The 25137-nt window shown below is 54.7% G+C and overlaps 4 protein-coding genes across 10 annotated transcripts in view; 3 read left to right on the top strand and 1 right to left on the bottom strand.

Moving 5' to 3' along the window:
• The window catches only part of SLC29A1 (solute carrier family 29 member 1 (Augustine blood group)), a 34514-nt gene extending 27926 nt beyond the window's left edge, over nucleotides 1–6588 (top strand). For all 7 annotated transcript variants that reach the window (XM_050316938.1, XM_050316936.1, XM_050316940.1 and 4 more), the window contains 9 exons: nucleotides 26–165; nucleotides 384–518; nucleotides 691–788; nucleotides 1147–1237; nucleotides 1355–1443; nucleotides 1586–1694; nucleotides 3014–3099; nucleotides 4767–4966; nucleotides 5543–6588. In XM_050316938.1, the coding sequence (XP_050172895.1) occupies nucleotides 26–165; nucleotides 384–518; nucleotides 691–788; nucleotides 1147–1237; nucleotides 1355–1443; nucleotides 1586–1694; nucleotides 3014–3099; nucleotides 4767–4966; nucleotides 5543–5654 (1060 nt within the window). In that variant the 3' untranslated portion in view covers nucleotides 5655–6588. The remainder of the gene's footprint in view (nucleotides 1–25; nucleotides 166–383; nucleotides 519–690; nucleotides 789–1146; nucleotides 1238–1354; nucleotides 1444–1585; nucleotides 1695–3013; nucleotides 3100–4766; nucleotides 4967–5542) is intronic.
• Nucleotides 6589–8938: 2350 nt separating this feature from the next.
• On the top strand, nucleotides 8939–15755 carry HSP90AB1 (heat shock protein 90 alpha family class B member 1). Its single transcript, XM_050316927.1, has 12 exons — nucleotides 8939–9009; nucleotides 9104–9250; nucleotides 9390–9596; nucleotides 9908–10067; nucleotides 10273–10406; nucleotides 10879–11193; nucleotides 11616–11781; nucleotides 11968–12158; nucleotides 12445–12592; nucleotides 12838–13106; nucleotides 13534–13867; nucleotides 15172–15755. The coding sequence occupies exons 2-12, from the start codon at nucleotides 9104–9106 to the stop codon at nucleotides 15279–15281; spliced, it is 2181 nt and encodes a 726-aa protein (XP_050172884.1). The 5' UTR covers nucleotides 8939–9009; the 3' UTR covers nucleotides 15282–15755.
• Nucleotides 15756–17444: 1689 nt separating this feature from the next.
• On the bottom strand, nucleotides 17445–24744 carry SLC35B2 (solute carrier family 35 member B2). Its single transcript, XM_050316944.1, has 4 exons — nucleotides 24670–24744; nucleotides 21677–21870; nucleotides 21199–21359; nucleotides 17445–19898 (listed from the first exon to the last, which is right to left on the bottom strand). Exons 2-4 carry the CDS (start codon nucleotides 21831–21833, stop codon nucleotides 18960–18962), a joined length of 1257 nt encoding a protein of 418 aa, XP_050172901.1. The 5' UTR covers nucleotides 21834–21870; nucleotides 24670–24744; the 3' UTR covers nucleotides 17445–18959.
• LOC126639635 (translation initiation factor IF-2-like) lies at nucleotides 23584–24844 on the top strand. The gene is made up of 2 exons (XM_050314662.1): nucleotides 23584–23637; nucleotides 24233–24844. The coding sequence occupies exons 1-2, from the start codon at nucleotides 23584–23586 to the stop codon at nucleotides 24842–24844; spliced, it is 666 nt and encodes a 221-aa protein (XP_050170619.1).
• Nucleotides 24845–25137: the final 293 nt, after the last annotated feature.

Here is a 25137-nt window from a genome sequence, read left to right as displayed (position 1 = left end):
TCCTGACTGAGACCCTCTTTTGCAGGATTCCCCAGCAGATTCGCATCTCAGGCAGCCTGGTGGCCATTGGGCTGGTGTTTTTAGTCACTGCAATCATGGTGAAGGTCCCCATGGACCCTCTTCCCTTCTTTGTCTTTACTATGATCAGCATCATCTTCATCAACTGTGAGTGAAGCAGGGGGGGAGGGAAGGGAGCACAGCCCCATGGCTAGGGTTGATGTTGATCCTTCTGGGAGGAAAGCATGAACCTCAGTGTGGGAATGCCAAGGAGGAGGGGGGCTTGCCTTGCCTCGCCTCGCAGGGTAGGGGCCTTGGCTCCCCAGAGAGACGTGTTCCACCCTTGCCATTGGTTTCTCATTTCTGCTCATCGTTTCCCTTCGCAGCCTTTGGCGCTATTCTCCAGGGTAGCCTCTTTGGGCTGGCAGGGCTCCTGCCTGCCAGCTACACAGCCCCCATCATGAGCGGGCAGGGCTTGGCGGGCACCTTTGCTGCTTTGGCGATGATCTTCAGTATTGCCAGTGAGTAATCCCTGCCCTGCAGGTGACAGGGCCTTCCCAGAGCACTGCTGTCACAGGATCTGCTTGGGTCATGCAGCAGGACTGTGTGGGAGATGACCCCAGGGCCTCGCTCCTCTCAGCCCTCATCATCTTTTTCCCTTTTTCTCCCATCTCTCTCTTCCCGTGCCTTCAGTTGGTGCCCAGCAACCCGAGAGCTTCATCGGTTACTTCACCACGGCCTGTGTGGCGATCGCGCTGGCAATCGTCTCCTACATCATTCTGCCTCGCTTGGTGAGACTGTTCTCCTGGTGGGGAAGGGTGTGGGGACGTGGGACCTTTGCACATCCCAGCACAAGAACTGTGGCCCACTAGTGCCCCACCCGTGGCTCCTACCAGCCTCTACCTCCTGTGTCAGGGCAAGCTCTCCTGTGTCCCGAGGGAGCACTCCAGGATACTTCCCACCTCAGATAGCTCAATAAGAATATGAGTTTCTGGAATATCTGAGTTGGTGGGAGAGCAGGAAAGCATCACTATCAGGCATAACTGGAAGCAATACTTGGCCCATATTGCCCGTATCTGCTGTTGCCACACAACTCCTGGCAGCCTTGTTTCCACATGCATGAATGAGTCTTCCATGCTGTCTCTCTAGGATTTCTTCCGATATTACTCCATGAAGGACAAGACAGAGTACCGTGTGTACAATGCAGAACTGGAGACCAAGAGAGACCTGATTAAGAAAGGTGAGGGGCTGGAAGGAGGAAGAGAAAGGAAAAAGAGGAAGAGCTGAAAGAAAGAATGACACAGAAGGACTGAATTAAATCTCATTTTGCTAAGCTGTACTTGTGTCTCCCCTGCAGATGAGAATGGGATGGAGCAGAATAACTCAAAGGTCATCCCTGTCCACAACCCTGATGAGAAGCCCTCTGTCGTTGCTATTTTTAAGAAGGTCTGTGTGTTGCCAGAAAGCCTTGCCCTGCCCTTCTTTTCAGGATGGGCAAAGGTGTATGAGAGCATGGGGATAGGAGACCAGCCCTGCACTGGTCTCTTGCCCTGTGTTTGGTACCAGCATCTTTCTTTTATCTGCCTAGCTCTGGGTCATGGCTCTGTCCGTGTGCTTCGTCTTCACTGTGACCATCGGCGTCTTTCCTGCCATCACAGCTAAGGCGTCCACTGTCCTCGGAAAGGGAAACAGATGGGGTAAGAGTGCCAGGGATGGGGTGAGACAGGAGAAAGCTGGGAACAAGCTAAATGGGAGAAAAGAAAGTGGGGCTTGAAGTAGCAGGTACCGGGGGGGTGGCCCTGGCTGGATGCCAGGTGCCCACCGAAGCCACTCCAACACTCTCCCCTTCACAGCTGGACAGGTAGAGAAAATATGACTAAAGGCTGCTGGGTCAAGACAAGGACAGTGAGAGATCACTCACCAATTACGGTCACAGAAAAAACAGACTCAGCTTGGGAAAAATTAATTCAATTTATTACCAATCAGATCAGAGCAGGATAATGAAACATAAAACCTAAATCTTAAAACACCTTCCACCCACTCCTCCTTTCTTCCCAGGCTTAACTATACTCACAATTTCTTTTCCTCCTGCCCCTGCAGCAGTGCAGGGAAGCAGGGAATGAGGATTGTGGTCAGTTCATCACACATTTTCTCTGCCACTGCTTCCTCCTCAGGGGAGGGACACCTCCCACTCTTCCCCTGCTCCAGCGTGGGGACCCTCTCATGGGAGACAGTCCTTCATGAACTCCACTGTGAGCCCTTTCCATGGGCCACAGTTCTTCATGAACTGCTCCAGCCTGAGTCCTTTCCATGGGGTGCAATCCTTCAGGAACAGACTGCTCCACTGTGCGGGTCCTCTGCAGGGCCACAAGTCCTGCCAGCAAATCTGCTTCAGCGTGGGGTCTTCCACAGGCTGTAGGTGGATATCTGCTCCACTATGGACCTCCATGGACTGCAGGGGGACAGCCTGCCTCGCCATGGTCTTCATCAAGGGCTGCACAGTAATTTCTGCTCTGACGTCAGGAGAACCTTCTCCCCCTCCTTTTCCACTGGCCTTGGTGTCTGCAGAGCTGTTTCACTCACATATTCTCACTTCTCTCTCAAACTGCAACTGCACATGTCGGGTTTTTTTCCCCCTTCTTAAGTATGTTACCCCACAGGCACTACCACTGTTACTGATGGGCTTGGCCTTGGCCAGTGGTGGGTCCGTCTTGGAGCCGGCTGGCATTGGCTCTGTGAGATGTGGGGGAAGCTTCTGGCAGCTTCTCACAGAGGTTGCCCTTGTAGCTCCCCTGCTACCAAAACCTTGCCACACAAACCCAGTACAGTATGCCTGAAGGGAAGAGGAAACCACTGTGCATGATGATTTCGATGCGGACACCAGCCTAGCTGGGGGACTATTGCAGGCTTTAGTGGGAAACCGGGAGAACCTACACCTGACAGACAGTCTCTGTGCAATTGACATGAGAGGCTGGGGCATGCTGGGCTCATCAGTGACCTTCTCCCCTTTCTGCAGGTCTCTACTTCATTCCTGTCTCCTGCTTCCTTCTCTTTAATGTCTTTGACTGGACGGGACGGAGTCTCACCGCCCTCTTCACGTGGGTAAGTGTGGGACAGGGAGCAAATGTCCAGGCAGTCTCCATCCCCGGGTCCCTCAGCCATGGCTCTCACTGGGGCTGCCACTCGTGGCTTGGAGCAGGAAGGAGGTGCAGAGCTGACTCCCGCTTTACGTCCTAAGCAGAGATTTATGGGTCAGAGCTGAGAACCACAGTGTTCTTCTGTCCTCCCACCTCTCTTCCAGCATGGCTTGGATGAAGCTGCGTCCTCCATTTCAGCCTCTTTGTAAACAAACCTTCACTCCAGCTATGCAAACAGTGAGACAGGACGGCGACGGGGAAGAGGGTGAAAGACAGGGCAGCCCAAAATAAAACCTCTGGCCTCAGCATAGGACGCAGCTGCTTCAAAGACCCTTGTCCTGGGAGCAGGGCAGAGCCATGCCATATGGGTCACAGAGCTGTCCCCAGCCACATCCCCTTGCTTTCATCTCCCCAGGCTGGGCAAGGAAGGGGGCTGTCCTGTCTGGGTCTTTTCCTGCCCCTTCACCCACTCTCCAAGAACCATTTCCCCCTTATTGTTCAGGCTGTTTGTTTAGAGAAGGTCTTCAGGACGATGTGCCATGGGGTCTGCCCAGGCCTGACTTCCCCGCAGCCTGGAGCTGCTTCTCCCCTGGCCATCACTGCTGGCTGCCCTTGGCCTTGGCCATGAGCCGCCTTGCCTGGTGTCCAGGCCGCAGCCTCCGTGGTGGGATGACCCAGCAGGAGATGTTTCCAAAACAAGTGTGTGGAAAGTCTGACTGCATGTGGTTTGGACCTCATTTCCCTGGCTGGGGCTTCGCTCGCTCCTTTTTTCCTCCTCAAACAGGAGAGGCAGTTGCTGTCACCAGTTTGCCCCACAGGCATGGCAGGTGGCCTAACCTCAGCTTCCTCCTGTGCTCAGGAAGTGTCCTGTGGCCACGCCAGCCCAGCAGCTCCCAAAGCACCTGGGGGTCTCTCCTGACCTCAGACCAGTGAGCCCTGTGATCTGCGACCCTGGCACCTCACTGAGGGGACCCCAGACAGGACCAGGCACGTCTCATGCCAGAGGCTGCCTTGGTCCCAGCTGCAGGGACAACATAACGGGATGATGTCTTCCTTGTTTGTCCCAGTCTCTGTTGTACAGGAACTCTGGTAGGATCCAAGGAGACTGTAACTTGGTCCATGACTTTCCCACTACATTCCAAAACAGCCCCAGCATAATCCCTTTCCCAGATTGCTGGATCTTGCCCCACTTGGCTGGGGGATGGCGTAGGAGGCTGAAGAGCTGGTTAAAGCCCAGTTTGCAGGCGCTGAAGTGCCAGAAGGGATTTACCTCAGCCAGCCTTGTCCTGCACGGTGGTTCACTGCATGAGTGTGCACAAGGCTCTCCTGCCTGTGTGCCCATTGCCACCAAGGGCTTAGCAATAACCCACAGACCCAGCTCAGTATTTTAGCTCTGGTGCTGCTGCTCTCCAAGTAGTCCGGGACAGGGCTTTCAGACCTAGCAGGACCTCTCTACCATAGCAGGTGGTAATGCTGAGACTTCTTGTAGCAGAGAAAGTCTCTCAGGAACTTTTCCGTCTCAGTGGCTCCTTTGCAGCCCTGGCACAGGAGGGACAGCCTCTGTGTAGCCCCTGCCGGCATGCCATGGTATGGGGAATGCCTGCTCCTCAGCTGCCTGTGTTTTTCTCCCAGCCCGGGAAGGACAGCTGCCTCCTGCCAGTGATGGTGGTCCTCCGTGTCATCTTCATCCCTCTTTTCATGCTGTGCAACGTGCAGCCCCGTTACTACCTGCCTGTGGTGTTCTCCCATGACGCCTGGTACATCATCTTCATGATCTTCTTCTCCATCTCCAATGGCTACCTGGCCAGCCTCTGCATGTGCTTCGGGCCCAAGTGAGTAGGAGCTGGGGATGAGGGAAGGGTTGGTTACACCCCCAGATGACAGTCCTGGCATGACTCCCGGAGTCTAGCTCCGCCCAGCTCTGGCATCTGGAGAAGGGGCCACAGGTACAGAAGGGAGTTGGCACTACCCCCGGTGTCCCATCTCCTAGGCTTGCACCTCTGCATCCTAGGGATGAGGAAGCTATTTGGGCTCTCCATTTTCCTCACTTGCCACGCAGGGGAAGGGACCGGATGCAGCAGGGATCTGGAGGGGAGCAAAGTGTGGTACAGCACCCACAGCCTTGCCCAGCACAGGTGGCATGAGGAGCCCAGCTGGGGCACAGCCAGGCAGGATATAGCGCATAGGGGCAGGAGTCAGAGAGGGATATCCCTGGTGCTGGGAGCTTTGGGGTTACCTGCCTGATGCACTTTTTCTGTATGAATCTGCAGTCTGGAGACAGGCTCTTGGAGCCAAGGTGAATTTGCTTTTGCTGTTCCTCTACTGCAGAGGAGCCTCCTATCTCCACTGAACAGCAGGGCATGGGGCACGCATCCAGAGGATGGATCTGACACCTGTTTCTCCCCTAGGAAAGTGCTTGTGCATGAAGCAGAGACAGCTGGAGCCATCATGGCCTTTTTCCTGTCGCTGGGATTGGCCCTAGGAGCTGCGGTCTCCTTTCTGTTCCGAATTCTCATCTAGCAGAGGCACACAGAGGGTGCAGGGACACCAAGAGATGGCTCCGCATCCTCCTCCGAGGCCCTGGACACCTCAGCACTGTGGGAAAACAACACCTCATGCCTGTCCCTGCCAAATCACACTGCCACAGCAGACGTTACACCAGGGATGGTTCCACTCCTGCAGGGTTGGCCCGGCTCCTGCCATGCTCGGCTGTGTGACGCCTTCAGGCCTATGTGCCTTCTCCTTCCCCATGCTGTGTGTGTTGTAAGACCCCCGGGATCTCACAGAGCTCCAGCTGCCTCCCACACTGCGTAACCTCCCCAGCTCAAGGCCAAAAGCCATTTTCAGCCTCTTCCTCTCTGACAGAGTGGAAGGCTGGTATCCAGTGTTATTCCTTCTTGTGCCCCTTCCCCCAAGGCACCTAGGGACTTGCTCTCCTCTCCTCTCTTCCAGCGGTCCTGGAAATATCCCCCATCCCTTCTCCTCCTGGTAAGACTTGCGAATAGGGAGGAGAGCCCCAGCCAGCCTCACAATCCCTGCTCTCTGCTAGACGCACATGCCCCTGTGCAGTGGTATCCCAGGGGCACAGACATCTGTGTCCTACCCACATGAAGACCCAATACTGTGGCTAGGCTGAGGGAGGAGGTCTCTACACCCCACCTTCTCCTGCTCTCCTTGCCTCTGTTCCCTTTTGTGTTTTGGGTTGGGTTTTTTGGGGTTTTGTTTTTTGTTGTGGGGGTTTTTGTGTGTTTTTTTTTTTTGTGATTCTGACATTGTTTTTCAGCCTCCTGGTTGTATGACAGGAGGTCCCACTGTGGGCTGCAAGAAGGGGCAGCAACTCCCTTCCCACCAAGGCTGCAGGGGGAAGCCTCGCCTGTCCCTTGGCTTTCCTGTCCCTTGTCTGTGTAAATGTGTCTGTACAGTTGCCGTTTTCTATAAAAAGACCAAAACGCTCCTTTGGGGGTGTGTGTGTCTCCTTCGCCGCAGGGGAGAGGGGCTGGAGAGGTGAAAGGGCTGAAGGGAGCAGGCACCAGCATTTCCTGGGCATCCCAGGGTGCTGTGTAGCCAGAATCAGAGGTGGAAGTGGTATGTGCATCCCTTGCACAGTCAGGACCAGCTGCAAGGACACAGACAATGTGGGAGAATCACTGAAGCATAGAATCATAGAATGATTTGGGTTGGAAGGGACCTTAAAAAGGTCAAGTTCCAACCCTCTGCCTTGGGCAGGGACATCTTTCACTAGGCCAGGTAGCTCAAAGCTCCATCCAGCCTGGCCTTGAACACCTCAAGGAATGAGGCATGCACAGCTTCCCTGAGCAACCTGTTCCAGTGCCTCGCCACACTCAGTAAATAATTTCTTTCCCAATATTTAATACAAACCCACTCTCTTTTAGCTTGAATCCATTCCCCCTTGTCCTGTCACTACACATCCTTATAAAAATCTTTCTCCAGCTTTCTTCTAAGTTTCCTTCAGGTACTGGAAGGCCACAATTAGGTTACCCTGAAGCCACTTCTTCTCCAGGCTGAAAAATTCCAATTCTCTCAGCCTTTCCTTGTAGGAGAGGTGCTCCATCCCTCCCTCTAATCATATTGGTGGCCCTCCTCTGGACTCGCTCCAACAGGTCCATGTCCTTACTGTGCAGGGACCCCAGAGATGGATGCAGCACTCCAGGTAGGGTCTCATGAGAGAGTAGAGGGGCAGCATCACCTTCCTCAACCTGCTGGCCACACTGCTTTTGATGCAGCCCAGGACACAATTGGCCTTCTGGCTGCAAGTGCACATTGCTGGCTCATGTCCAGCCTCTCATCCACCAGTACCCCCAGGGATGCTGCCCTCAGGGTACACCGAGGGAGCACCAGCACCTCTAAAAAGGAAGAGATTCACCTGCACATCTTGGGGTGCAATGACCTGCAGCACACTCAGCTGGGAGCTTTCCTTGCGCCTGGGAACAGTCAGAGTGCCACCTCCTGATCCTGCAGGAGAATTACACCGGCCTGCTAGCGGGAAACCCGCCTCCCCCCCCACCGCTCTGGCCCACATCATTCACAGCCATCACCTCCTCGGCATCCCCAGGCATCAGAAACTGGGACTCGGGCCACCTGATCCCACCCCCAGCTTCCTTTGCTGGTCAGGCCTGTGTGCCCACAGCCTCAACACAGAATCACAGGACTGGAAGGGAACAGGTTGGGTCAGGTTGGAAGGGAACACAGTGGGTCACCTGGTCTAACCTCCCTGCTCAAGCGGAGTCATCCTAGAGCACATGGCACAGGATTGTGTCCGGATGGTTCTTGAATATTTCCAGTGAGGCAGACCCACAACCTCTCTGGGTAATCTGTGTCTGCGCTCAGTCACCTGCACAGTAAAGAAGTTCCTCCTCGTGTTCAGTGGAACTCCCCACGCACCAGTTCCTGTCTGTTGCCCCTTGTCCTATTGCTTGGCACCACCGAGCAGAGCCTGGATCCATCCTCTTGGCACTCTCCTTTCAGATATTTATACACACATTGATGAGATGTCCGTCCCCTCCCCGTCACTCGTCTCTTCTCGACCCATCTCCCTCAGCCTTTCCTCACAAGAGATGTTCCAGTCCCATCATCATCTTTGTTGCCCTCCGCTGGACCTGCTCCAGCAACTCCACGTCTCTCTCTTACCAAGGAGCCCAGAACTGAACACAGCACTCCAGATACAGGGATGATAAGGCTTATCTTATTACTTCCCTTAGACACTGGGAATACAGCCTACTCAAACTGGTTTGCAATGGGTACACGGATCTGCTCCAGCACTGACACTTCCCGTCCTCTCCCTCCTCATCCTCTAGGGCCCTGGTGCACCCCCGTCTCAGGACAGCTGAGCTACACGGCCCGCAGCCTCCCGGAGGGCTGCAGATCCCCGATTCCTTGCCCCAGGCCGGGAGAAGGGGAAGCACCGCCACCGACACCGCCGTGACCTCTGTGAAACCCTCTGGAAGTGCCCGACTTAGCAGCACTGAGCACCGCACACTGCGTTCCTCCGCGGCGCGGCGCGGAAAATAGTCCCTCACCGAGGCTCCCCGCCGCCCCTCGCCGCGGCGCTCGGAGGGCCGCAGACCGCGGCACCGGGAGGGACCCTCCGAGCGCCATGGAGAGGGACGGCCGAGAGCCCCGGCCGGGAGCCCGCATGGCAGCCACGTGAAGCTGAGCACTGCACGCCCGCCGCCACCATGGCCGCCGCTAAACGGCAACGCCAGTACCTCCCATACACCATACGTCTGCGGCGCGTTGACGAGGGCCCCTTTAAGGCGGAAAGATATGGCGTGCTGTGAGGCCCTCCTCTCCGTGCCTATAAAGCGCGGCCGGTAGCGAAGCGGAGCTCTTTCGCCGGTCCCTCCCGCCGCAGACGGTAAGGGCAGAGCGGCGAGCGGGCCGGGACCGGGGCCCCCGCCGCCCTCCCCCCGGTGCTAATGGCCTGAACGTGGGCTGTGCTTGCCTTGTAGATGCCCGAGAAAGTGCAGCACGATGAGGAGGATGCGGAGACCTTCGCCTTCCAGGCGGAGATCGCTCAGCTCATGTCGCTCATCATCAACACCTTCTATTCCAACAAGGAGATCTTCCTGCGGGAACTCATCTCTAACGCCTCCGACGTGAGCCTGGGCGGGGGGTGGGCTCCTTCCTCTGCGGGGGGGCCCGGGGCGCGGATTGGTGTCCTGCCGGGGGTGCCTGGGGAGAGGCCGTGGCCTGGGGGTCCTGGGAGGCCGTGGCGAGCATCCCCCTCTCCCCCAGGCCCTGGATAAGATCCGCTACGAGAGCCTGACCGACCCCTCAAAGCTGGACAGCGGGAAGGATCTCAAGATTGACATCATCCCCAATCCCCGGGACCGCACGCTCACCCTGGTGGACACTGGCATTGGGATGACAAAAGCGGATCTGATCAACAATTTGGGCACTATCGCCAAGTCTGGGACCAAAGCCTTCATGGAAGCCCTGCAGGTGGGTTGCCTTTGACTACATGGGTTCCTGGGGCCTGGGACACAGGCTTGCACTGATGTACAAGTACTAAGGAATAAATAAATAAATAATTAAAGGGCCCTGCTGCCTTGTTTGCTGTGGGAGCTGTTTGCCTACCCCAGTGTGCTTCCCCACCTTTCCAGCAGCAGGGAGGAGCTAAGGGTAGGGCTGGCTGCCTGTTGGTGCTTGCCTGTTTTTCTCTGTGTGCTGACCCAATTCTTTGCTGCTGCGAATCAGTCGTAGACATTTTCTATCTCTTCGCTGGTCTCATCAGTGGCTCTCTGCTTTCACAGGCTGGTGCAGACATCTCCATGATTGGGCAGTTCGGTGTGGGCTTCTATTCTGCCTATCTGGTAGCAGAGAAGGTGGTTGTCATTACCAAGCACAACGATGATGAGCAGTATGCTTGGGAGTCGTCAGCTGGGGGCTCCTTCACTGTCCGAACCGACCATGGTACGTGTTGTACAAAGAAACAAATACCTTTTTCTGCTAGAAACGTCCCTTTTCCTGCTGCTCCCTAGATCTGTGCTGCATTGTCAGTCACACTGGTTAATCCTGGTATTCTGTAGTGTTTAGGCTTGAGGAGCTGGTTGCAGTTGCTTTCTGCCCTTTTAATGCTATGCCCTGAAACCCTGACGTTTCTCTCCTCTCCCTGCAGGTGAACCCATTGGACGTGGCACCAAAGTGATCCTGTACCTGAAGGAGGACCAGACTGAGTACTTGGAGGAGCGCCGTGTCAAAGAAGTGGTGAAGAAGCACTCCCAGTTCATTGGCTACCCCATCACGCTCTATGTACGTAAGGGAAGGGCGGTGGGGACCCACTGGAAAGCTGGAGGCAGGGGTAGGTGATGTTGGAAACAGGAGCGCAGAGAAGGCCCAGAGTATGATCTCTATGATTCCTCTCCATAGTTCTTGGTGGCTGGGTACTGAGCAGTGGTGCTCCCAGTTTCTTTTGAGGCTGGGGGTTTATTGGACAGTGAAGGGTGTCCAACTGTGATTTTGGCCTTTGATCTGTACAGCTGGAGGCCATCTAAAGCAGCCACAGAGGAAGGAGGGTTTCCTGCTGCTTGTCTCATCCTCTCAGACACAGCTTTTTGTGGCATGAGGAGGGATTCTGAGGGCTGGTTCCAAGAGAAGCTTTGATTCCACATGTTGCAGTTGTTGGGCCTTGGAGGACACCCATTTTTCCCATCTGGAGAAAAATGAATTCTTGTAAGAGTTGCTTGGGGCTAAACCTGAGTATTTCTTGTACCTTTCTCCTTAGCTGGAGAAGGAACGTGAGAAAGAGATCAGCGACGATGAGGCAGAGGAGGAGAAGGACGAGAAGGAAGAGGAAGAGTCAGGGTCCAAAGATGACGAGAAACCCAAAATTGAGGATGTGGGCTCTGATGATGATGAGGAGGGAGACAAAGGCAAGAAGAAGAAGACCAAGAAAATCAAGGAGAAGTATATTGACCAGGAGGAGCTGAACAAGACCAAGCCAATTTGGACCCGCAACCCTGATGACATCACCCAGGAGGAGTATGGCGAGTTCTACAAAAGCCTCACCAACGACTGGGAGGACCACTTGGCCGTCAAGGTGTGTGCTGGACTCCCTGGCTGCTGGGGAGAGGCAGAGGGTCCCTTTCCAGGCCATATTGAGAACCTCAGGTGCCACCCATGGTTGTGCCTCATTGGGACTGAGGGATCCCAGGCCACCTGGTGGTGTGGCAGCCTGCACTGTGACTCCCATGCAGGTGGAGGGGTTGGCAGTGCTAATCTCTAAGCTGGACAGGAGGGTGTTGGGCCTCAGAAGCATGACTCCTCTGTCCAAGCCTGTTAGATGCCAGAGAATCTTGGCACCTAGGGGACAGTGGGGCTAAGGAGGACAAAATCCAGGTTGCTTGGATGCTAGAGACCCTGCTGTGCCCTGAGGAACAGCAGTTCAGCCTCCCTACAGTGGGTACGGGGGAAGGGGTAGAAGTAAGCACCCCAGCAGCTGTTTCTTTCCTGGCTCCACAGCACTTCTCCGTGGAAGGGCAGCTGGAGTTCAGGGCCCTGCTTTTCATCCCACGCCGTGCCCCTTTTGACCTCTTCGAGAACAAGAAGAAGAAGAATAACATTAAGCTGTATGTGAGGCGTGTCTTCATCATGGACAGCTGTGACGACCTCATCCCTGAGTACCTGAGTAAGAGCCCCCTGCCTCAGCCTGCTGGTGTGGAGCTGGGACCCCCACAGGCTGTGGTTCTGCTCCCAGTACAGAGGGGGGGTGGATGAGGGGTGGGTGCACAACAGTCAGTGTTTTAGCACTTTTCCTCCTGTGTTGAAGCTCAGAATCCTTAACTTCATGCATATTTCAATTTCCCCTACTCAGACTTCATCCGGGGTGTTGTGGACTCAGAGGACCTGCCTCTGAACATCTCTCGTGAGATGCTCCAACAGAGCAAGATCCTCAAGGTGATCCGCAAAAACATTGTGAAGAAATGCTTGGAGCTCTTCTCCGAGCTGGCAGAGGACAAAGAGAACTACAAGAAGTTTTATGAGGCTTTTTCCAAGAATCTGAAGGTAAGCTGGGCACGCTGCACCTGGAAGAGGGAGGGGCCCATGACCCATCTGCCTGAGAAGCAGTCTTGTCCCTGTACTGTGTCTCCTCTGCATGGATGTTAGGATAAAGGGAAAAGGGGTTTTGCGAGTGCCCCAGAGAGCCTTTGTGGGCAGCCATCCCCTCCGACTGTCCTAGGCCAAACACTCAAATGATGAGGAGGTGGGCAGAGATGGCTGTGCCTCAGGGGTGGTTCCAAGAGCATCGAAGTCTCATCCTGGAGGCTTCATGCATCTTTTCCGCCCCCAGCTGGGCATCCATGAGGACTCAACCAACCGAAAGCGCCTTTCGGAGCTGCTGCGTTACCACACATCCCAGTCGGGCGATGAGGTGACTTCGCTTTCAGAGTACGTGTCCCGTATGAAGGAAAACCAGAAGAGTATCTACTACATCACAGGTGAGACGGAGCTCCTCTGAGCCCTAGTGAGGTGGAGGGAGGTTACCTGCCTAACAGACTAACTTAAAACTTTTCCTGCTGCCTTCAGCAGCCTACCCCTAAGAGCTGGGGAAAGGCCAACAGGCCTAGAGTCCTGGATGCTGCCAGTTTTATGGTAGGGGTTCCAAGTAACTGGTGCTGTTTGTCCTGCTGTAACCAGTTCTTACATCTCGGTGATATTTCATTTCTACCCTCCACAAACACAGGGGAGAGTAAGGAGCAGGTTGCCAACTCAGCCTTTGTGGAGCGTGTGCGGAAGCGTGGCTTTGAGGTGGTGTACATGACAGAGCCCATTGACGAGTACTGCGTGCAGCAGCTCAAGGAGTTTGATGGCAAAACCCTGGTATCAGTAACCAAAGAGGGGCTGGAGCTGCCTGAGGATGAGGAGGAGAAAAAGAAGATGGAGGAGAGCAAGGCCAAGTTCGAGAACCTCTGCAAACTGATGAAGGAGATCCTGGACAAGAAGGTGGAAAAGGTGAGAGATGGGCAGGGAGTTCAGCCCTGGGCTGGAGGGAGGGGTCCTCCGAGTTGCAGGCAAGGGCCCCAGCTCAATGCATGCCTCTCATCTCCTGCAGAGGAGCCCCTAAAGGAGTCTGGAGGTCCCAGCATGCACCGTCTTGCTCTAAGCAGCCAGGCTGCAGGCGAGGGGCACTGACCCAAATACATGCATTGATGGGAGAGGGTAAGTGTGGGAAACATGCAGTGGGTGCTCAAAATGCTGGCTGAGCTGTCCAAACTAGTCTGTGCAGCAGTCCTGGAACTGCTTGGAAGATCTCTGCTTGCTTTGGGGTGTCCCCAGGTGAACTTGGGACAAGGACTTTAAGCTATCATGTGTGCTGTGGCTGGGCCTAGTCCAGGGCATATGGGGACCTCGCTCAGCTAACCCTCGGCTACGTTGACAGGTCACGGTCTCAAACCGGTTGGTCTCCTCTCCCTGCTGCATCGTCACCAGCACCTACGGCTGGACGGCCAACATGGAGCGCATCATGAAGGCTCAGGCACTGCGGGACAACTCTACCATGGGATATATGATGGCCAAGAAGCACCTGGAGATCAACCCTGACCACCCGATTGTGGAAACCCTCCGCCAGAAGGCTGATGCTGACAAGAACGACAAAGCTGTCAAAGATCTGGTGGTGCTACTCTTCGAGACTGCTCTGCTGTCCTCTGGTTTCTCCCTGGAAGATCCCCAGACCCACTCCAACCGCATCTACAGGATGATCAAACTGGGCCTTGGTAAGTATCCATGCAGCTTCTCAGGTCTGGAGCAGGCCCTGAAGGCAGGCTAACTGGTCAGGCTAGTTGTAATTATCTTGAGACCAGGGGAGGCCCATAAGTGAGCCGTGCTGGTGTGATGTGCAGAACTGGCTGTGTACATAAGGTGGCCAGGGGCAAGTGGAAGTGTGGAACAAGGTACTTCAGGAGGACTCAGGGCGCTGGGTGGACTCTCCTGTCTTCGGCAAGGCCAGGAGCCACTACCAGGCTGTACAGATCACAAGCTGAGGCTTTTTATTTCTTCAGAGTGAATGTCAAAATTCTGTCATGGATGATGTAACCCATCTGGTAAAACAGCTTGTGCTTGCACCCAGCCTTTTTCTCCAAGTTTGCTATTTAGCTAAAAATGTAAATCAGAGGTGCTTTGCCTTGGCACAGCTAAGGTGTCAACCCTTTACTGCCTATTCTCAGTAGGAGTAGGGTCTTGTATTACTCAAACTGCAGCTAGGAGGTCTGTATGGTAGTACAGCTTTCTGTTCAGAGTAAACTGAAATACCTGCAGTGTTGGAAACTAAGTAGCTTTAGAGTGTTGCAACTGCTTTACTTGTGGCTCTACTGGATTTGCAGTGTTTGTCTTGAGAGAAATGCTCAATTCCTAAACCACATTCACTTCAGGGTTTTGTGGTGCTGGGTGACAGGTCTTTTGTTGTTAATCTCTGTTGGCTAAGGAGTGCCCTCCAATGGCATAGGTGGTATCCATATAGTAGTGCAGATGTTATTGGGAATATTATATAGGATTAGTGCTGTAACTCCTAATAAAACTGACTTTTCTATTAGTTTTCAGTCTGGAGGAGACTGAGGGGAGATCTCATTGCAGTCTGCAACTTCCTCATGAGGGGAAGAAGAGGGGCAGGCACCGATCTCTTCTCTGGTGACCAATGATAGGACCCAAGAGAGTGTCATGAAGCTGTGTCAGGGCAGATATGGGTTAGATAGGAGGAAAGGGTTTTTCATGCTGAGGGTGGTTTGGCACTGGAACGTGTTCCCCAGGGAAGTGGACACAGCACCAAGCCTGACAGAGTTCCAGAAGTGTTTGGACAATACTCTCAGGCACATGGTGTTACTCCTGGGGATGGTCCTATGCAGAGCCAGGATGATCCTTGTGGGTCCCTTCCAACTCAGGATATTCTCTGAACTACTGGATGCTAATAGCCCTGTTCCTCAGGTTGTGGGCAGGAGACAGGTTTGCTCTGGGAGAGGCTGTACTTCTGGGATCAGGTGACACTTGGGAGGCCTCATCTATTCCTTTCTTTCCCCTCTCCCAGGCATTGATGAAGATGAGGTGACAGTAGAGGAGCCCAGTGCAGCTCTCCCTGAGGAAATGCCCCCTTTGGAGGGAGATGAAGATGCATCCCGCATGGAAGAGGTAGACTAAAGGAGGAGGGCTCTTCCCTCACCTGCCAGACCTCTGCCCTATATCATGTCTGCCTAGAAGGGGGTCTGCTCCCACCAGCTGCTACTGACTCCATGGTGGTGTCTTATTTTTTTGGCTATGTTTTGGTTGGGGTTGTTTTCGGCAGGGTGCAGGAGGGCACGATTTCCTGTTTGTTTGTAGTGTGTGATTCAGGTAGCCCGAGGCCTGTCCTGTGTCTTTCTGCTTGTGTAGGAACAGCTGCTGAGGGGGAGTGGAGGTGAGGAGGCATCAGGCTTCCTCTTTCACCCCCTCACGGGGTGCCCCATGTTACCAGTAGGCATCAAACACTGCCCTTGCTCCATCGGGGTGGGAGAGCCTTTCCTCTGAGCTGCTGCCTCCCTGAACCCCCGGGGTAGAATATTGTATTTTGGTTGGGTTTTGTTTGATTATTTTTCTGTTATTTTGTTCTACTGCAATTAAAGAATTGATGATTTACTCGGTGGGGTCCTTTGTGTTTCATGCCTACTCCGCAGAGGAAGCAAGTCTCAGCTTGTGCCTGACGGTATCGTGTTGCTGGTCTCTCCTGTGCCCTGACTGCTTTTCAGAGCCCTGCTTTAGGTGATCTCTACCCCTTCCGTGCCCAGGGAAGATGAAGTAGGTGGGAGGAACACATAACCTGCTGTGCAGGTGGGGTTATCTCCAATGGGCAGTAGTTCTCCACCTCAAGCGCTGCATGTCCCCACAGCCTGGGAGTAAACTTTTCCAATCTGCATGGGTCAGCTGGATGAGCTGTGCCAGGGCCTGAGCCTGGGCTGCTCTTGGCTGGTGTGATCTGAGCACCCCTGTGGCAGGAGCTGTGGCAGGAGCCATCTGCCTGTTGCACTGCAGTGTGGAGCAGGGGGCAGAGTGACAGCTCAGGACTGAACTCAAGCTGCCTCCCATTAGATCTTAGGCCAAAAGATTCTAGACTCCTTTCCTCCCACCTCCAGCCTGCCCTATTTGGCCTTCTGCAGCCCCTGCATGTTTGACAGTATCAAGCCACCCATTGGCTTCTGCTGTGTTTCAGATGACAGAGCAGCCTGGGGCATCACCTCTGATTGAGCTGTCCCTTGCACTGAGCTCACACTCTGTGAGCAGGGTTTGTCACCCTTGGCCACAGTGGCCCTTGGGGTTTGTCAGGGAAAGGTGACACCAACGTCAAGTTCTCTTGCTACCTGCCTGCCAGCTGCCACAGGCACAAAATGGAGTGGGTTTTAGGCAGTATCCATGTTCACCAAGGAGGCAGAGCCTACCAGAATCCCTTGATGCACGCCAAGACACTGTAGAACACTGCTGCCAGTGTAGCAGCTGTGTGGGTGCAGCCTACTAGGGCAGTGCTGGAGCTGAGCTAGCAAAGTGTTTAAAAATAAGATTTCTCTCTGGAAAGGAAGATTCTGCCAAATAATGAATCATTCAAATGATTTCTTTTAACGTTAGTGTTTTGGAGTATTTTTCCTACTAATGTTTTCTTTAAATTTTAATTAGAAAAGTTGTCCTATTGCGTCCCATTCCTAACCTGGCAGACAATATGGGTTTTTTGGTTGTTTGGTTTTTTTGTTGTTGTTGGTGGTGGTTTTGTTTGTTTGTTTTTACCAAGGAACAAAAAAACCCCAAAACACTACTTTCCATTTCCAGTCTGTCAGCAGATGGTGGCAGCAGACGTTTGGGGGAATTTGTACGGCAGGATGAAAAGCTACGAGGTTGCACAGGCACTTCCAAAAGCTCAAGACTAGAAAAGGAGCACAGGTAAAACTGCTAGAGAGCCAAATGCTCTGAAGTCAGCTCTGGTAGCCCTGCAGGCTCAGCTAACTCACTGCTGTCCCTAGTCTCCTCCTCCGTTTCTCTTCCAACCCTCACCTGAGTCTCCTCACCCTTTCCCTAGCCCTGTTAGGCCACAGTCCTGTCTCTGAACCCAGACTCACCGTAAGGCCACAGACAGGGTTTTTCACCAGGCTTCCCATATGTACCAGTAGGATGGACCATCCACACCTCAAATCTCTCCTGGCTCTGGTGTGGGGCCTCGGGTTGGTGCAGGCTACAGCGCTGGTGGCCCCAGCTGGCAGGTGTTTAGCAGGCTCTGCACCACTTCTGTAGCTACAGCCACCAGCACTGCCCAAGCTCCACTGGGCAGGGAACCCAGGAGCCAAACCAGCCTCAGGCTAACAGCTCCACCACCTGCCCACCAGCATAAGCAGCAATTCCAAATTAGGTTATGCTTCCCAGTCATGTGTGCAAGGATCTCCTCTCAGGCCTTGCAGCTTTGGGTCCAACCCTGGTTGATACTTGCCTTGGCAAAGGCAGAGAGAGGCAGCTGCGTTTGGAAACACAGCTGTGCTGTCCCTGAGAGACAAGAAACACAAGAAGGGTTGGAAGTCTCTCCCCTCCCTCCCAGGTATGTGGAAAAAAAGAAAAACAATCAAATAAAAAGCCCCCACATTTATGCCCATGGCACTATATGCAGCATATTTTTAATTTAATAAAATGAGAAAAAAGTTGCCTTGCAAAAGTACCAAAACCTGCTGGTTTGTCAGCCAGGTTGTGTTGAGGAGAAAAGGATGGACCAGTAAAACCCAGGCTCCTGGGGAAGAACAGCTTTCACTGCTCCGTCCCCAGCTGCATGGGGAGCAGGTGCCCACTCATTCCATCCCCTGCTGCCTGTGGAGCAGGAACAAGGCACCGCAAGCAGGCTCTGCCCCATATCCCAGCCCTCCAGGCACAGCAGGGCTCTGGCCAGGCCCTGGGAAAACTAGGGCCAATGCCTCCAGTTGGCAGGAAAAAGAGGGGCTGTTTGTGCTTCTCTGAATGGCAACTGCAAAGCCCAGAAACTGTGGCACTGAGGCACCCCGAGGCAGTGCTGGGGCTTCTGGGCAGCGCAGCCTTTGTCCTGAAACAGCAGTGGATGTAACCAAAAAGCAATCAGAAGAACTCGGCAAACCTTGGGAACCGGACTGGCCAGCTTCAGGCTCTGCGTAGAAGTCAGGGCTGAGGGGAGCAAAGAAAAGTGTCTTGGAGCAGGGGCAAAGAGCTGATAAAATCAAACTGGCTTCCACTGCAGAGTTCCCTCCCAGAGCAGATCCTAGGCCTGGGATAGGACAGGCTGGGAGTCATTCCCATAGCTGTGCCTGTACTGCCTGGAGTCCCTCCTGTGATGGAGGCTGAGAGCTTCCCATCCTTGGGATGGGCTCAGCTGGGGACTTGCCTCACCTGGAGGTGTTTCAAAAAGAAACCTAGTGTTTTGTTTGCCCTTTCCTCCTGCCGAGCTCTGTGGTACTAACAGAAATTGAGGAGCATTAGCCAGAGGTGAGACCGTACCAGGGAAAAGAGTTCCCTTGTTCATCAGTGACTCTGGGGAGAAGCCACAAGACAGAGGTGGGGCAGGTGTACCAGCAGCCTCATGCTGGTATGCCCCTAGGCCTGTGCCTTGGCTGTAAGTCTGTGACCCATTAAGGCAAATGGAAAGGTTTAGAGCTGCAGCAGCCCAGAGCATTTCCTGGGCTTGTTCCAGCCCCTTCTCCAGGAAAAGCAGGTGGAAAAGTGAGTCACCAGTCCTGCCTATCCATACCGCACCCTGCTTCTCAGCAGGTTCTGAGAAATCAAGCAAGTACCCTCGACCAGAGGCAGGACAGTGGCTATGGCTTAAATGCCATGGCCCCAGCTTCCTTAGACCTTTTGTACAGGGGTCTCGCCTGGGGGGAGCTTCTTACTGCGCTTCTTCATGCGGCTGCGGGCGTAGACACGGAGAAAGAGGGCCATGAAGACAACAGCTATGCCCAGCCCCCCCACCACAGTGACAGTGTGCCCGTAGATGAGGCAGGAGAGGAGGATGGCAAAGGCCTGTCGGAGTGTCATGATGATGGTGAAGACAGCTGCCCCGAACTGGTTGATGGTGTAGAAGATGAAGAGCTGGCCGCAGGCAGAGCACACGGAGAGCAGCACGGCATGGGCTGTGAACTCCGAGTGGCGGGCCATGAAGCGTACCGACTCCAGCAAGGCACCCTGCTCCAGGAGCGAGCCCACTGTGAAAAGGCAGGAGAACACGTTGACGCCAAACATCATCTGCACGGGAGACATCTTGTAGGTGAAGAGAGCATCCTGCCAGTTGGAGGTGAAGCTGTCGAAGATTATGTAGCCAGCCAGGAGGACTACGCCAGAGAAAGTGGTGACGGTGGACACGTGCCTGTTGGGAGCGCTGGAAAGTAGGAACATGCTGACCCCCACGGAGATGAGGGCGGCAGTCAGGTACTCCCAGTACTCATAACTCTTGCGTGACACCAGTTTGCCCATCATCATCACTGGGATCACTTTGGAGGCCTTGGCCAGCACTTGGGTGGGGAAGCTGATGTATTTCAGTGCCTCATACTGGCACCAGCTGCTGAGGATGTTGGAGAGGGAAGCAAAGGAGTATTTGTACATGGGAGCCCCGTGGCGTGGCTGCTTGGTCAGGGCGCAGTACAGACCGGCCACCGTGAAGGCCAGGATGCGGTTCATGAACACTAGGAACTGGGAGTCCGTGAACTTCTCACCAGGGTCTGTTTCAGTGGCACCATATGTTCTCGTCATCACACGTTCCTGGAGGACGCCCCATGTGAGGTAGGAGGCCTGCAAAGCAGGAGGAGCACAGGGAGAGTCAGGACTCACAACAGCAGCTGCCAGCAACCCCAGGAAGAACAGACCCCAGGAGATCCTTGCTTTCCCCAGTGTTGCCACATCGTCTGCACAGCAGTACTTCCCTGAGACACTGGGAGATGGGGCCACCCTCCACTCCACCTGTCTGAGAGAACCCGCTGTCCATGTGGTTACAACCAGGAACATCCTGTTCCAAACAAAACGTGCTCAGTATACAGGGGGGAGGGGAGAAGCCCGCAGTGCAAACATCCTGGTGGAGAGCGAGCAGTTGTGCTTTAAGCTGCTTTAAAGCCTGTGGGACCAGACTGACAGAATCAGGGAGTGTTACCGATAGACAGCTGCGGTTTTGGTGCCAGCTCCCTGCGGCAGGTCCTGGCAGTTTTCCCAGTGGCCTCTGCATTGCTTTTCACTTCCAGCTCCCTAGGCCTGGTTTTTCCATCCAAATCAATTCTAATTTCAAACCCAGCAGATGAGATTGTCGGCTAGGGATGACCACTGTTCTGGCTGTCACCTCCACTACTTCTGATACACCACCACCAAGCCCCTCACAAAAGTAACACGGACTTCCTCTCATCACGCATTTCCTGAGAAATTAAGGCACAGAGATGGAAGGACTGTTGGTGACCTGCAGCAAGTCTGAATGGGCCAGGAGAGCAGGCCAGAGAGTACCTTCTGCTGGCTGTGGGACACCTGAGTTTTAATACCTCAATGCCCACATTACTATTTTCAGTTCTCACAGACCCAAAAAGCTGCCCTTCCTAATGATGCTCAGGCTGTAACTGAGGCTTAGGGAAACTAAGATTTAAAATTCCTTTAAAATTTTATCTGTAGCTGAAATCAGTATATTCTCTCCAGTATTCAAATTCAATTCATCAAGGCAGGATGCATCAGCCCCAGATAGTGACCCAGAGGAGAGCCTGGGAGATAAGAGGGCTCAAACTATCTGCTGATCGGACATCAGGGCCAGAACAAAAGCTGCCCTAGCAATCTGCTGAATGACAGAATTTTCACAGAGTTTTCCCTATCCATGGCTGTAGAGTACTGCAATCAGACAGACAGGATGCCCCAGCCCAGACGACACAAGCTAAATGGACCTCCACAGCCCATAGATGTGGACTATCCTGATTGAGAGGCTGTGTTCCAGCCTCCAACCCTGCCCTGATCAAGAACAGCACTGCATCCTTGGTCTTCAGGGAACTGATGGTCACAAACCTACTGGCCACCTCCTCTTTCCAGAGTGGGACAGCCACACACACATGCACAGGGCCCTTACCTGTAGACCAGCAGCACAGAAGAGCAGCTTGAAGACCTGTCGGGCTGTGGAGGGCTCTGTGGGCTCCGCCCGGGGTGGTAGAGACCCATCCTCCTGGAGTACAGACTTCACCTCGGAGCCAAACACACATGATTTGATGACAGGGAAGCAAATGCCTCGGCCTGAACAGGGTAAGAGAACACAGAGACACAATGATGCTTGTGGGTCCCTTCAAACTCAGCATATTCTGCGATTCAGCTTGGGCATCACCAGCTGCACCAGCTTAAGAGGTGAAGCCTCCCTCCTTACTAGCCTCCAGATCTGCTGGCACGGGGGCCTCAGAGAAATTTATTTCATGGTAGCACCTAGACAGCACTGGGATGCAGCTCAAGCCTGGTCTGACAAAGCAGGCTGGGGAAACAAACTGAAGAGGGCAGACCGAGGGGGTGCAGAGAGCTCAGAGGGAGGCAGGATGTGGAAGGGAAGCTCCTGCCCTTACCTGTCTCCAAATAGTTCCTTCTCTTGAAGTACTGGATGAGGAGGAATCCTGGCACCACAATACTCGCGTAGCCAGCAGCGTTAACAAAGAAGCGGAAGAGCCAGAAGTCCCCCCACGAGTCCTGCAGGGCAGGGGCGATCTCTTCACCAGTAGCCATCGTAGGGAGGGAAGCCAGCACGAGGGGAAGGCAAAATCTGTGGAGAGAGGAAGAGGCAGGTGGTGGGCTACTGGTACATGGGCAGCTCCACTCGGCACGCCTGTAATACCTCTCCACCAGCAGGCAGCACCCAGACCCCATTACAGCAACAACAGTGATGCTGGCAGCATGTGGAGTAGGAAAAGCCCTCAGGAGTTGAAAAGCACAGGCCATGCATCTATGTTCACTTCTGTTAAAGGTGTTTGCTCTGGAACACATGGACTTAGAACCTTGTATTCCCAGGATTAGAGAGAACACTGCTGTAACCATCTGCTTTTGACAACACTCTCACTTAAATGCAAGGAGCACCTAACACCTCACACCTCACCTTTACAGGTTAAACTTTAGCACAGCTCTTGGGTGGTAAAAGAAAAGGTCACTGAATGGAAAAATCAGCTCCTACCTAGCAGCTCATGTTTCAAGCCTGTGGCCATGAGCAACCTTCCTCTGGGAGCAAACAGTTCAGAGCTTTCCCCTCCAGCTGCACCAGGTGAGTGGAGGAGAGGCGGAGGTTTGGGCTGCCAACCTCCCCCACTTCTCCAGGCAGCCCTGGAAGGCAGCATTCCAAGGCATTCCCCACAGCTCAGAGGAAATTACCAAGGTTCACCCCCTTAGCAAAATACAGCCAGAAAGCAAGGCTGGAAAGGAACTTTCCTGGCAGCTGGCTGGTTGGAATTTTACCAGGACTATCCAATAAGGTATAACTCATATTCTTCAGCTAAAGCCATAGGAAGTGACCTAGCTAGCTTTAAAAGAGCTTGAATAGTCCTTGAAGGAGTTCTTCCCTCCACTGCCGCTCCTTCCCAGAGTCAAACCTGCAGTATTCAGGGACACCAGGTACTCAATAGAATGATCAACCAGGCAAGAACTTCCTATACCCAAGGCCACCTGCATCCTCCCGTCACACACCAAGCTGCAGCTTTCTGCATCAGCGTAGAAGGTCTCCCTGGTCCATGCTCCATCCCTGCCCAGCTTCCCCAGTGGAGAAAGCCTTGGGGGCCAGGTAAGTGTGCTGTGGGCTGGCTACATAAATGCACACCAGAAAAACTCTTAAGCTCTTGTGACTGAAAGGGCTAGAGATGTTAGTTCCTCCTCCCCCAGAAACAAGTGAGTCAGAGGAATTTAGGCCCTGTTTAGGGGTGTACCTGGCTTAAATACTATATAGCAGTGACCTTTGGTAGCCTTCACACAAAACTCAGAGATTTATAAGCTTAAGAGCTTTAAAGGCAAGGAAGTCCCCTGCCATTTCATGTGTGAGCCCTCCCCTGCAACCTCTTGTCCCCTTGGGAAAGGCCTCAGGGACTTTTCTTATCCTCAACTGCTGCAGCCAGGCCCTTAAGAGTCCAACAACCTGACCTAAGCAAGGCTGTGTTTCACCCAGAAATCTCCCTCCTGTGACATAAAGGACACAGAAATTCCTAGCCCAGGAAGATGTGCAAACGCTTGGAGGTGGATTTCTGTGCCTGCGTTCTATTTCCTTCCCGTTCTCCCCACCCCCCCAAAAAGACAGTTTGACACCTCCACTCGACCTCTCCTGCTGCAGGCGCACCATTGCAGACCTGTACAGGTGCTGTGGGATGCAAGAACACCACTTGGTACTGGCTCCTGGGGCTGAAGCTGCCCATGTGCTCCTGGGCCTGCCTGTATTAAGTAGCCCTGGTTGCTGGCAGGGTGCAGAAATGCCGTTTGCTTTTGCAGAAGTCAGATATAAATGACAGGGTCGGTTGCTACACTCAAGGGCCACGTCTCCAACTTGACAGGGACCGTAAGCTCCATCAGCACAACTGCTCCTGCTGTTATCCCGTCGGACCCTGCAGCGCTGCCATGGGAGGAGAACCAGCTCCGCTCTCCCACAGCGACTGTGAAGAGGAGGCTATGGAGGGACAATGGCTCTCTCTATGCCTGCGCTAGCAATTCCCAGGCCCCGAGAGCTGACTCAGTGCAGCAGGCCCTGCCCTCCCCGACAAGGCTGGGAAGGAACAGGGACGCCAGTGTTACAGGTAGAAAGCGGGGGGGCCGAGCAGGCGGCGTGCAAGGCATGAAAGGAGCCTCAGTCTGGGGCTGCGGAACAGCCCGGGAAGCGAGACAGTAGAGCCGGCCGCTGCTCGCCTGGGCACAGCCAGGACAGCTCTCAAAGGCACCGCTTCAGAGCCGGGCTGGCACCCAGCCCCCTGCCCGGGATGCAAAATTTGCTTCCCGGGAATGAAAAGGATCCCTGCCTACAGCCCTGCTATTCTTGAGCGCGCATCCAGCACCTCGAAGGGCTGAGGTCAATTTCAAGCCTGGAGCTGACAAGTCCATGGCCCCTGCTGAGAGCTCGGGATGTCGTGTCTGCTCCCTGTCCCTGTCCCTGGACGCAGCTGTGCCGCAGGGAGCGCCTGCCATTGTCCTCCCAGGGCCGGCCGCCGCCTCTACCCACGGCCACGAGCGGGGCACCGGGCTGCCGCTCCCTGCCGGCCCCGGGGCACCGTCCGCGCCCCCCGCCCCCGGCGACACCGGAGTATCCCGACAGCACAGAGCCTAACGGGGACCCTGCTCGCCGCTCCAGGGCTTCTCTGCCCCGAGGCTCCGGCGGCTTCTGCCCAGGAACCGGCCCCGCGGCAGAGGCAGCGCCCGGCCGGGTGCGGGGCGATCGTGGCCCCGGGGCCGCCTCCCCGCCCGGCGGCCACGTTCTCAGCGAGCGGCCCTGCAGCGCGGCGGCGGCCCTGGCCCTCGCCCGCCCAGCGGGGCAGCTGCCGCCCGCCGCCCGGCCCGGCCCGCCCTCCGCGCCCACGTCGGACCGGCCTCGCCAACCCACCTGCAGGCCGGCCCCGGCTCCGGCCCGGCCCCGGTCCCGGCCGGCTCCCCTCGGCTCCGCTCCCGGCGGCGGCGGAACCCCCGCCCGGCGGGCGCGCTCCCGCCCCACAGCGGCCCCTGCCGCCCTGGAGGAGCCGCGGCGGGAGGAGCGGGGCGGAGAGAGATGGCCGGGATGACGCGATCACAGAGCCATAGAATCATTTAGATTGGAAAAGACCTCTGAGATTATCGAGTCCAACCTGTGGCCGAACACCACCATGTCAAACAGACCGTGGCAGTAAGTGCCACGTCCAGTGCTTTCCTTGAACACGTTCAGGGATGGTGACTCCACCACCTCCCTGGGCAGTCCATCACAATGGACAAGGGCCAATCTCACATCACCCTTTCTGAGCAGGAATTCTTTCCAGTGTCCGAGTTAAACCTTCCCTGGCGCAGCTTGAGGCTGTGTGTCTTGTCCTGCTGGTTATCC

The sequence above is a fragment of the Myiozetetes cayanensis genome, unplaced genomic scaffold (assembly GCF_022539395.1).
Source record: "Myiozetetes cayanensis isolate MyiCay16 unplaced genomic scaffold, myiCay2020 scf2-11, whole genome shotgun sequence".
Classification (NCBI taxonomy): Eukaryota; Metazoa; Chordata; class Aves; order Passeriformes; family Tyrannidae; genus Myiozetetes; species Myiozetetes cayanensis.
This window is presented reverse-complemented; position numbering and strand designations above follow the sequence as displayed.